Here is a 12,707-nt window from a genome sequence, read left to right on the forward strand (position 1 = left end):
AGTTCACCTTTGCCAACCTTTTCAGTGAACCGTCCAGTTTGAAAGTTATATAGGTTTTTCTTAGCTAAACCAGGAACATGGTTCAGGCAGATTAAAGAACACCGCCGTTACTAGGTTCGGGCTAGAATTCCAAAACAGCTGAGGTTAACCAATCACAAGAAGACGCATGGTTCACCTTAACCAATCACAGACTGATTGTAGACCAGGAACGTGCTTTATTATAGCATCTTTTAATTCGTAAGCTTCACTTAGTGGTCTGAAGCCAGCCAAACCACAGTGATTAAAGAGTGTTGTGACGAAAATTGAAAAGTCGACTTTCCTTGTTGAAGTCCTCCCAGAGCTCTGAAATCTGTGTCGCAACAAAGCTCTCATGTTCAAGTTTTGTTCGGCGAAAGCGTTTAATGCACCCTGCGAGCAGAGCCTCTTTTATTACTGTAAGAAAAGGCTCTGCTTGCAGGGTGCAAACTATGCTTAAAATCTTTGCCTTTACTATTGTTCGTGCTAGAAGCGGTTAATAGTCGTACAATGGTCAAATCTAAGCAACTTAATCAATTTTTTTTTCTCGTCCTAAACAAGTTGCTCATTTTTGTTTTACTCCTGTCAAACCTGCTATAAAATAAAAAGCTCTACATCCAGGTTAAACAGTAAGCTGTCCATCGACATAACATGGGAGATATCTGCCTTTCGATTTACAGTAAATTTATGTGTCTCAAAAGCATCCTGGAAGTACACTACAACTTTTTGCTCGTTCATGACCAAGACTTTTGTTTCAGCGAAGTATTCGACATAGAACGTGAGTAAAAAGATAGCTCTTTAGGTGGTATCAATGGTTTTTGGTGAAAGATTAATATTATGGTAAGCTGGAAGGAAGGATGATGAGAAGTCCTTTGATCCGCCATATTGACTCCCCTTCGGAGCTGACCGAAACCGACTCCCACAATAAAATTTACCGGAACTTTAAAACATCCATTTCGTAGTTAGGACCACAAAGCAAGAGTACATACAAAATTTCAGCCAAATCAGTGAGGTACCGTGGCCGCGACCTCTTAATATTACTCGAATCTTACAAAGTGTGACTCTTGACTATCTATTTTAGATAAGATATCGAATTGAAACTTATTCTGGCCGATACGCCAGCAAGAACAGTGGAACTATTGGATCAAAACATGAACAATGGAACACTTTAATCAAGTTGTTTACGTGTGATTATGGTGGAGTCTATTCAGACACCCTTTGCGCTAAGCTTTGTTGAATAAGATGATTAATCAAAACAGGTCTAGCCTCTTCCACGCTTCAGTTAGTTGGGGCGCAGCGCGAAAAATGGAGCGCCGGTTTTCGCACTAGCCCCCGCACTCGGGCCATGCTTGTTTTGAACTTGTCGGATATCGAAAACAAAAAAATACACAGCTTATGACCGTTTCTATTGAAACGGTCCGTATGGCGAAATCCCGACCAAGAAAGAACCAATCAGAACGTTCGGATTTACCTCAAGACTACCTTGCCGTATAATAATGTAATTTATTATATTTGATAAGTCATATTTCTTATTAAATGCGACTTGACATTAGAAAATAAGATCGATGTATGAGTAATCGGTGCACCTCTTTGCAGTTACACAGTTCGCTACAAATCCAGACAAAAGGCCTTAAGTATTTTTTTCAGTAAATGTAACGAAATACTCAAGAAAGGTATTCAATTAAATTGCATACTTTTCTTTCAGCTCGTTTCATGAAAAGCGGAGACTGGGACATTCAAAACATCACAGCTAAACTATCAGAAACTGACCATGGCGACTGCTACCCGTTTAACTTCAGTGAGGTTGTATACGCCCTGCAGATGAAACGCAAATCACTGTATTTTGTCGTATTTTTATTCGATCGTTGAACGCGCAGATAGAATCACAAGAGAACTGGACGCAAACGCAAAACATAAGACTTGCCTGGGTAGGGGGTGGGGACCGAGAAAAATATTATTCTATTCTTTTTGCTCGCTTTGCTCGCAAACCCCCGCGTGCTTCTCGCTCGCTCCGGTCGCTTTTTATTTCGCACACGTAAATAGAGAGGCTGTGAACAGTCTATTAGAGCGCTAGTCCACTTCGCCAACATTTTCGTTCTGAGGGTTTACTTTACGAAAGGAACGCCTCCAAACTGGATTGGAAAACTCTGTGACTTCTGCAGCATAAAGAAGAGTAAAAGTGCAACATATTCTTTAATCCGGTTTCACTGCGCAGTTTGCATCTATGGCGCACGCCTGAAATGGTTGCTCCCAGAGTTAATGTTTGCGCTATGCGACGACCAGCAAGGAGTGGCAAGGGATGCTAAGGGTCGAGGCACCAGGATCTGGTCCCCGTAGCGAGTTGGGGACCCGAGAGAGGGGGTAGGTGCTTGGACGGTTGCTATAGAAACCGCTACCACAGCGAGGTCCTTTGCACCTAGTCACACCGAGAAAAACCGGCGGAGTAAGAGGTGAGGAAACTGGGAGAAAAAAAAAGGATGGGAGGGAGGGACGAAAAAGCACAAGAAAACCCGGCGAACGACAGTTACGCGTACAGAACCAAACGCGGAGACGAACGTACCAGGCGAAACGACCCCCGACGGAGCTTATGGCGCGAGTGACGTTGAAACGAGCCGAGGCCTGGACCTTGCTTCGCTAAATATCAATTTCTGCCAACAAACTTGACACTAGTAAATTAATAATTTAATTTTTGTAGCGCTTCGGGTGGCCGGAAATGTCATCTGATGACAATCATAGGCAGGCCCATAGGACGCCTACGGCTCGTAAAATTTGTGGCGTTTTCGCCACTTCTTTTAAGGTGGTATGGTACCCTCAATATGGACCAAAAAGTTTGTTTAAATATGGTGAAGAAAGATCAATTGTGTGCTATTGCACTCAAGAAGAGAAATTAAATTTTTAGAGTTTTACTCAAAATGGTTTCTATGGAAACCAGCCACAGCCTTTTGAAGTAGTGTTTTATAGTATTGACGCCAACACTTCCTGCTCTTTTACAAAACAAGAATTGACTGTCAAATAAGCATATCATGTAAGTTTCTGTTTTGTTCTGTGATATGAACCTAAGTTTTGACAGTTAACTCTTATTTTCAGTGCTTTTTGCAGCTTTATTTGGAAATAACCCTATTTTTTACCACACCCAGTGGACAAATCATCTCATGTCACGTGACAGACCTTAAAACGTTACGATTTTTTTGGTTTATATCATCACGACACTATTGGTCTTTGATGAGCCCAAGTTTCAGAAATTCTACTTAAGAACCTTGCAAAGTAGAAATGTTGGCGCGAAGTCAGTCGGTACAAAAGTAAACTTTTGAGAAAAATGCACTTTAAGTTTTTTACACGAAATGTTAAGCATTTAACGAGCCACAAATAGTGGGGGGGGGGGTGCAGATTGGATCTCGGGGGAGGGGGTGCAATGGTTGTTCTATTTTGTAAAAAGTTACCGCAGTTGTGGGAAATATTCCTTGTCATAAGGTAAATGAATGAGCCTGTGATGGCAATTTGAGGCAAAGCTTTTCACAAAAAATTATACCAATCGAGTTGTGCATGTCTTAAGAGTTTTTTCTAAATAGTTTCGTTCATATAAGTTAAAAATAATCTATATTTTTGGTCACGTTCTTATAGTAAACAGTCGTTGCTATGGCCTTTGCCACGTGAAAAAACTTATACCACTGTGTACTTTCCTTAAATTTCACACTCATCTGGAAGGAAATTCGGTAAGATCGTTTCAAAATGTTTTTGACAAGTTCTCAAGGGTCTTAAGTCTTGTATTTCCAAGAAATTGAATTTTTCATGAACATCGCCATATTTTAGGGTACCATACCACCTTAATTTTGGCCCTCCAACCTATTTTGTTTCACATTATTGTTGCGGAAGGGCATTACATGCTGTGTTCTATAGAAGAGTGTTTTTTTTTTAAAGTAGACCAGAGCTGTTCGACTATGGTGTAGCTACTGTCATGTCAAAGGTCACACATATGTTGTATGGGGCATGGTGTTGACACCATGTTTATGTTTTGCTAGTTCGGTTTGCTTTTGGCTCTAATTTAGTCTGGCTTCGCCAGAAACTGGTGTCGCTTCCCTAGACTACCGTACACATCAATTTGACTGAGTGTTTTGTTTCTTGAGATCGATGTTTGCGTTTATCCCTCTGTTTGTTGACTGACATTCTGGCACCTCATAATATAATTTCTAACGCATAAGTCTGTTGACTATTTTGCGTGATGTATATGCCACTATGGTTTAGATCAGGCAAGATTTCATCAGTTGACGGTATTTAGCCTGCAGAACAGGCGTAATTTTTTGCGTATTTTAGTCCAACAGAGGCGAAAGCGAGGCGAGCGCGAAGCACGAGTCGCGCGCGAGGGGAAGAGCGCGAAAAAAATAACCAGAAACTGCAAGGGACCGCATACGACAAAAACTGCCAACGTAGGATCTACAAGAGATCTGATCAGCCAAAAAAATGTATGAAGACAAACAATAGACCGCAAGACTGATACTACGTGGAAAACGTTTGGAGACACCAACATGACAAGAACCGATAAAGTAGGATCGCAAGTAGTCCATGGACCAGGTCCATCGGGGTCGTTCATGGACTAGGGGTCAGTGAAATGTACCAACCCCTTCTTGGAGCTCGTCAGCACTGTGTAGCGAAGATAAGTAATGCCAGCCCAACAGCCAACGCACATAAACATAGTGAACGGGTCATTTTGCAATTTATGTGCGTTGGCTGTTGGGCTGGCGTTACATATCTTCGCTACACAGTGCTGACGAGCCCCAAGAAGGGCGAAACAGCTGTCCACTGTTGCGATCCTATTTTATCGGTTCTTGTCATGTTGGTGTCTCCAAACGTTTTTCACGTAGTATCAGTCTCACAGCGTTACAAGAACAGTGGCAACCATGTCGCGTTGTGGGCCAAATCTACAAACTTCCAAGGTCTTGTTTTCATCCCTAAAATGGAGAAAATACTTCTTTGAGACTTAAAATGGAAAGAAAAAACACAAATCAATGTTTAGGTGGCCTCAGAGTGGAATATCAAGGTGTACAGAATCCTCAAACCTTTCTGGTGAAGAATTTTTCCCTCATCCGCCGCAAAAGCATGACGATTGGTGCGCTTTCAAGTGAGTTTTGATAACAGATCGCGGATTTAAAGCAGCTTCCTGCACTTAAGAAAGCAAAAATAGCAATGTACAGTATTTCTTCGAAGTTGAATTCAACTTCTGGAACGATTGGTAAGGCCACAGCCGATAAAATGACTGCAAAAGTCGTTGGTAAAAACTCAAGCTTTCGCTTTAGCATGAAAATTTATTTGAACATGCGGTTCATGCAGCGATGCACGTCTGCAAAATTTTGAACATTTTTTTGCTTTTAGACAGATTTCTTTGCCTCATCTATGGCTTCAATGAAAATGTATTGTTACTGAACTTCCTGTCACGTTTCTTTCCTTTGGTTGCTTTTATTTTTTAGACTTTAAAAGTGAAGAGTATCTCTCGTCTAAATACTCTCCACATATTCCAGCCGTGCGCAACAGCAATAACGCCAAGACAGATCATAAAAACACAACTTTATTTGCTATCGTGTGCTCACTGGAGGCCGCACGGACAAGGACTCAAATATCTACAAAGGGAAAGTAAAATATGGTCACGAGAAAAATCTAGGCGAAAAACTAAGAGGGTACCAACGAGCATCCATAGGATGAAAAAACCTCGCCGCGCTCGCTGCGGTAATGCGGAGGAAAAACCCCAGCCCTATGGATAGAAACCCTCCGACCTGCTGGGCTCGGTCTTATTAAATTAGATTCCTAATGATTTCGAGACTGAAAGTAGGGACTGAACATTGTCTTTAACATAACCATCTTTGGCATTTTCACTCTGCCAACGACCGTGTCTATTAAAAAGTCTATCAGCGATGCCTGCATTGGCGGCAGCTGTGGCTCCTCCGGCCCTGAGACTGTGAAGACTTATGCAGGAAACGTCAGTAATGTCTTTGAAAGCGTCCTTAACGATCTCCCTGGCTCTGCTGTAGCTTAAGCCTTGACGTCGAACTTTAGATGTACATCGAGGAGACAAGAGGGCTCTGAATAACGGTAAATCCTCACTAAGATCAATTTCAGCGGCAGCGATGTATTGCTCTAAAGCCTTTACGGGACAGGTTTCCAGGTCTGATCGCGCTATTGTTGTCCACGCCCCATCACGGTATTGGTCTGTCTTGGACGACTCTAAAAATATGGACACATAAGTAGGAAAAAACTTTATGTCACAAGCTCGAATAGAGCATAGCTCACTGAAACGAAAAAACCCAGCATATCCTATGAGACATAAAGCTACTGTTCTCAAATCCGATAAGGAAGGAGACTTATCTGAAATCTTGGAGGATGCAAGCGCCCTCAGCATCTCGGGAGTGATGGGTTCTTTCTTCGATTTAGCCTTCCCCAGAATCCTTTGAGACGCGCTAACCATGGCAGAAACCATAGGATGCACCGAGACCTTGGGCAAACCGGCCAGCTGTTGGGCCCAGTCGATACTGTAAACAGCATTAAGAACTGGAGAAGGAGAATTAGCTTCCAGGATTAGGCACTGCAGGTAAACTGAAACTTGAAAGGGGTTGGCGGGCATGTGGCGAATACAATTAGACGACGCCCAAAACTTCCAACGTCTAAAACCAGCCAGGTAAGTGCGAATAGTGCCATCGGCTCTGGAAGCGAGCACGGTTTCTTGGACTCGACTAACCAAGGGCTGGAGATGGTCGGGGATAGCGGCAAAGAATTCGGTCCACATCGCTGATTGAAACACATCTAAAATCAAAATAAAACTGACAAGGAAATTAGCAAAATAACAAAGAAAAACATGACGTGAACAAAAAGGTAATAGCAATACAAAAAAGACATAAACGGGCTCGAGAAAGAGCCCAAAAAATACGTCTCGGCTACACAAATAGCTACCCACTTTCGCCACAAAAGAGCTTCTATATATCGGGCACAGATCGTCCCATACTTCATGGTGGCACACAGCCCAACCATTTGGATACAGAAAGACCTTAATTCCCAGGGCGCAAAAAACGAAAGGGGGGCACAGATGGTCCCATTCATTCTCAAGGGCAAACAAAGGCCCCTAACATTTGGGCACAGATGGTCCCATACTTCATGTAGGCACACCGGCCCTAACATTTTAGATACAGAAGTTCCTGAATTTTTAGGGCGCAAAAAAGGCCCCATTCTTCGGGCACAGATGGTCCCACTCATACTCATGGGCAAGCAATCTCCCTAACAATATAAGCCCAGAACGTCTCATACTTTTCGGGGGTAAAAAACCTAAAGTTCAGGCACAGGTGATCCCATATTCCTAGGGAGCAAGAAAGGCCCTACCTACCGGGCACATGTGGTCCCATACATCTCGTGCACAAATAGGCCCTAGAATCTAGAGCTCAAAAGAACGAACCCTAAATTTTTGGCCCTGATAGAAATAAATGATAAATAAATAAATAAACGAATAAATAAGAAAAAGAGAGTAAAAATAAAAATAAAATAAAAGCGAGTCACCTCCAGAAAAGAGCACCAAGAGGACGAATTAGCATAAAACCACTCCTAAATACCCTGTTCAAAACCCCTAGAGAGTTCATACCGACGAGCGAATATTTTTCCGCTAATTTCCAAACCGCGGAAAAATTCTACTCTCGTCTAAATACTCTCCACATATTCCAGCCGTGCGCAACAGCAATAACGCCAAGACAGATCATAAAAACACAACTTTATTTGCTATCGTGTGCTCACTGGAGGCCGCACGGCCCCAAGAGTACAAAGAAAGAAAAAAGGACAACAAAACAATATAAAATACAAGAGGAAAAACTTTCAGACAAAATGGATTCTCAAAGCAAGCATCCTAAAGTTTAAATTCTCATTACCAAAGACGCTATTACATCTACCGGGAATGAAAGCTTCTTTTAAAGATGGAAGATCCATCCAGTCAACAATAAAATCGGAAAATTTATCGCCGCCGGCGCTAATCATTGGCCAGAAGGGAGCGGAATGCCACAGCGGAACAATAAGAGTCCCTGACGCCTTGCAGTTACGCATATGAAGTAACACTCGCGGAATAAGGCAAATAGGCGGACATACATAATTGTTCTCCCCCGCCCAGTTCATAACGAATGAATCAATTCCTTCCGAGCCTGGATTCCAAAATCTAGAATTGAACCTCGGAAGTTTGGCATTTAAATAATTAGCAAAGCGATCGAAAGAGTGCGGACCCCAAACAATATCAATGTTTTGAAATGTATCCCACGAAAGACCCCAGTCATCGGGATCGTAAATGCGGCTGAGAAAATCGGCCTGGTCATTCTGAGATCTAGAGATCCATTCCATCTCGATCGAAATACCGCGATGACAACAAATGTTAAAAATCGACAAAGCTTCAGTCTGCAAATGACCTTTACTGCTGCCAGATGAAATGATCCTGGGAACGTTCTGATTATCTGTAAACCATTTCACAGTCAATCCTGACAACTTGTCCAGTAAAGAAAGAAGAACAAATTTAACGGCCAAAATTTCTCACAAAGTAGAACTGGTATGCATTTCCTTTTCGGACCAAGTGCCAGACACAAAATCCTGACCGCATTGAACGAAATAGCCACCAAAACCAGTGTCACTTGCGTCAGAATAAACAACGCCAACAGCACTTGACTTGGGCGACATAGGCTTGCCATTTATGGAGTCGATGTTGTTCTGCCAAAATAAAAGCTCATTACGAATCTCAAGGGACACGTCCAAAGGCTGATCCCAGGAGGTTCTTTGCTCTAGGGCCGCATAACAATTTCTTGTCAACAATCTAGTAATATTACCGACAGCACACGACATAGAAATAATTTGCCCCGTAATTGAAGCAAGACCACGGGCTGAAAAACTACTTTTTTGAAGACAGGAAGCAATGGAGGATTTCAGCTTGAGAATACGCTCTTCGGGAATATGAATCAAACCGTGTTGGAAGTCCAAAACCGATCCCAAGAAGACTAACTTCTGGACAGGTTCCCAATTTGATTTTTCGTCATTAGCTGTAAAACCGGCCAAAGTCAGGTCCTTACGAACTTGAACACTAATGTTTTCGGCACTTTCGAAAGACAAATTTCCCCCGATGCCATCGTCTAGATACATCAAGGCTAAATGGCCGTGAGCCCTCCAAAACTTAACTAATTGACGTATGACTTTTGTAAAAATATACGGCGCTGAAGTTAAACCAAAAGGTAGCACTTTAAACTCGTAGAAATGCATCACGCCATCGACTGAAGGCCATTTGAACGACAGAAACTTCATATGTTCTTCACAAATGTCAATGTGATGATATGCCGATTTGAGGTCGAAGGAGAAGACAAACATCCCAGGCGAAAACATTTGAAGAACAGTTCTTAAATCTTCATACTTGACAGATTTTTTGACGACAAATTTGTTTAAATGAGACAAGTCTAAAATAAGTCTTAACTTCCCTGAAGACTGGACAGCGACGTGCAGCGGATTACAAAATTGAGGGTATTCCTGAACGTCCCTTACACAGCCACGTACCATCAACTCTGAAATTGCCTCCCGAACAAAACTATCCCTACGAAGGGCGGAAGATCTATTTTCAATCGAAGGCGATTCCATAAAAAGAATCTTGTAACCATTCTGGATAATGTCTAGAACAAAGTCCGAAGCCTGGATAGTATCACGCCAAAATGTGAAGTTCGCATGCAGTTTTCCTTGAGTAAAGCTGGATGCCTCGATATCCTGTTCAAATTCGTACTGATCCAAAAAATTAAGGTTTTGATCCTGAAGACAACGGTTTGTCTTTGGTGGGGCACATATTGGCCCAGTGTCCTCGTTTACCGCATCGAAAGCACATGTCGAGGCCTCTGAATGAGTTGTAAGGGTATCGACCTTGGGGACGAAAATAACTAGTAGCTGGAGGAAAAGAGCTAAACGTACCGCCAACTCTGGAGGCGCTAGAAGATGAAAGCGCAGAAGAGGAACCTTTAGGACTAGTTTTCCTCTTTTTCTCTTGCAGTGTTTTGATCTTAGCGGCGGCTCTTTTCTCGGCTTTTTTAATCTTCGAAGCGTCGGCCTCGTCGTCGGCCAAATCGTCGCAAACATACTCTTGCACCGTAGCCCAACCGAATTCAGATTTGTCGGCCAATTTAATAATTTTTTGCCTATTATTTAGCAAAGAAATACCTTTGTTAAGCTCTTCCTTGGCTTTAGGAATATTTCCACCTTCCAGGGCTTTCAGGGCCAAATTACTCGTCTTGGCCACTTTGCGGTTGAAACTAAACTGTTGCTCGTTTCCTTTCTTCTTGAAGACGTAATTGTCGGGCTGAAGATCCGTCGCAATTTGAACCGCTAAATCAGACTGGGCTTGAAGCAGGTTGGTCTGAAGTCCTTGGATCTGGGAGTTAACGGCTGATAAAATTGCATTCTTCTGGGCATCTAAAACAGCACTCAGTTCTGGAGAAATAGAGGTGCTGGCTCCTGCTGAGTCTTCCATAAGGATGAGAGCAACACAAATAAAAGCGAGTCACCTCCAGAAAAGAGCACCAAGAGGACGAATTAGCATAAAACCACTCCTAAATACCCTGTTCAAAACCCCTAGAGAGTTCATACCGACGAGAGAATATTTTTCCGCTAATTTCCAAACCGCGGAAAAATTCTATTTTGCACGCTCGATTTCTGCATAATTAATTTACGGCGACCTCCGCGGTTTGTTTGTTTAGTTTCTTCGCTGCGTTCAAATATATTTGTTTGCAGCTATTACAGAACTCCTGAGAAAAGAACTCAGTGGGCACTAATTTAGCACGGTTGAAATTTGATTTACCACAATAAAATTGGCGTAAAATGGGGTTGACTAGCCTACACGACTTCTACGGTTTGTGACATTTGTACGTTTGCCGTCCTCTGTTTGGTCACTTTGTCGCTTCACTCGTGTTTATGAAGGGTTGTTCATGTTGTGTAATAAGGGGGAATTTTAAGTAGAGTTGAACCGTTAGATCGTGCTTTGGCAAATTTTTACAGGTCATAGGCCTGCATGGTTTCCGCTGTTATCTGCATGTCGCTTCGTAGAGTTTGACACCTCCGTTGTATTTGAAAAACATTTGAGGATCACATGATGTAAAATAACCAATTGGGTAGCGGCGTTCATATTTGAACGCCGGAACAGCTTGGACAATGGTATGCATTCAGGCGTTATTTTTTTTCGCGCTCTTCGCGCTCGCCTCGCTTTCGCCTCTGTTCGCCTAAAATACGCAAAAAAATTACGCCTGTTCTGCAGGCTAACGGTATTTGGTTAAATGTCCCACTAATGCGATCGCACTTCATATCGCCCAACTTCTTTGCTACTGCGAGAAAGCTAATTTATGCAGCCTGATCGACTCAGGGAGGCAGATTTCTTATTGGTTGAAATTAACAATGCCAAGTCCACGAGTCCAGTCGTAAGTTCGGGGCAGGAGCGCGGGCTCCTTTCCTCTAACAGCGGCTGGTAATCGAGCCCAGGATGACTGAATGAATGACTGGTTGTTAGTCCAGTACGCTGAGGTGCGGGCCATTTCCATTGTTTCAGAAAGCTAACACATCAATCGAAATTATCGCTTATCTCCCAAGGGACAGCTCCAAGGAACAAAACTGATTACAACGCAGGTCTATGGCGTGTAAACAGAGAATAATCAGATGATGTGTCTGATCTTTCTTTTCCTAGACCAATTTCAGATTTCTGACAAAGTGCCATTTTGAAATCCTTGACGCTTAGAGACCTTGAAAAGGTTTTGCATGGAAATGTTTAAATTCTCCGAATTTGATCTTGAGCGGACAACAAGAAAGCCTACAATTATCGTTTACACTTCTCTCGATTCCTCCCTTAACAGGCTTTGCCCGTCGCCGCCATCGGGCAAACACCGCATCGGATAGTGTTGTTTTGATTTGATAGACTCCACAGTATCACAGTGACTTTTTCCTGCCAAGTTGGCTGGAAGTTTCTAATTACAGATGCAGACACTGACACTACCGACACTTACTTTTGAAGGCTTCTTGTGAATTTTGTTGACCTGTTTTAATACCGTTGCTACGTACAGATCTATCTGTACAGTGTAGTCGCTTGTTTTATTGGCAGTGATCGGTCATGCTGGGTTGCGCCACGTAACACCATAAAAAACAATACCTCGATATAACGAACATTTTGGTTGTTTTTCCGCAAAATCGCTTGCGCTTGACACTTCGTTAAATCGAGGTTCCGCTAAAGACCAGTGGGGCGGAGTCATAACAAGCTGAGTGTCACGTGGACTAAATTGCACAATTGATATAACGTTGCGGGTTCACTAAAGTAACGCAATTGGACTGCAAAGTTTAATAAGGATGGCGTTGTCGAAGCACTCCTCGGATATTGAGGTAAGTTTCATATAGTCCTTGCATATTTTTTGGACGAAAAGTTATCATTTCGAGAGAAATCCCTATCTAAAAAAGATAGCCTGTATACAGCGCGCATCATTGTAGAGGCCACTGAGCGGCCGGCAGCCCGTGTAATTTGCGAAGTACGCACATTATAAAGTAATTAAGCAGTTATCAGTGGAGTTTTCATGCCTCCTTGTTATAGCAAATTGTGTTTACAGCAGCTGCGACAGAATTCGTACACATCGATTAACGTAAATGGAAAAAACTGTCCTGTATAGTGAGCAATTCGTAAGCGT

The 12,707-nt window shown here is 42.6% G+C and overlaps 1 protein-coding gene across 1 annotated transcript in view; it reads left to right on the forward strand.

The window, feature by feature from the left end:
* Positions 1 to 12,190: 12,190 nt before the first annotated feature.
* Positions 12,191 to 12,707, forward strand: part of LOC110055154 (dihydropyrimidine dehydrogenase [NADP(+)]-like) — a 234,894-nt gene continuing 234,377 nt past the window's right edge. The window contains exon 1 of the mRNA XM_089286667.1: positions 12,191 to 12,408. Coding sequence (XP_089142793.1) covers positions 12,376 to 12,408 — 33 coding nt within the window. The 5' untranslated portion in view covers positions 12,191 to 12,375. The remainder of the gene's footprint in view (positions 12,409 to 12,707) is intronic.

The sequence above is a fragment of the Orbicella faveolata genome, unplaced genomic scaffold, assembly GCF_042242905.1.
Source record: "Orbicella faveolata isolate gen_17 unplaced genomic scaffold, um_ofav_v1 contig_14, whole genome shotgun sequence".
Taxonomy (NCBI): domain Eukaryota; kingdom Metazoa; phylum Cnidaria; class Anthozoa; order Scleractinia; family Merulinidae; genus Orbicella; species Orbicella faveolata.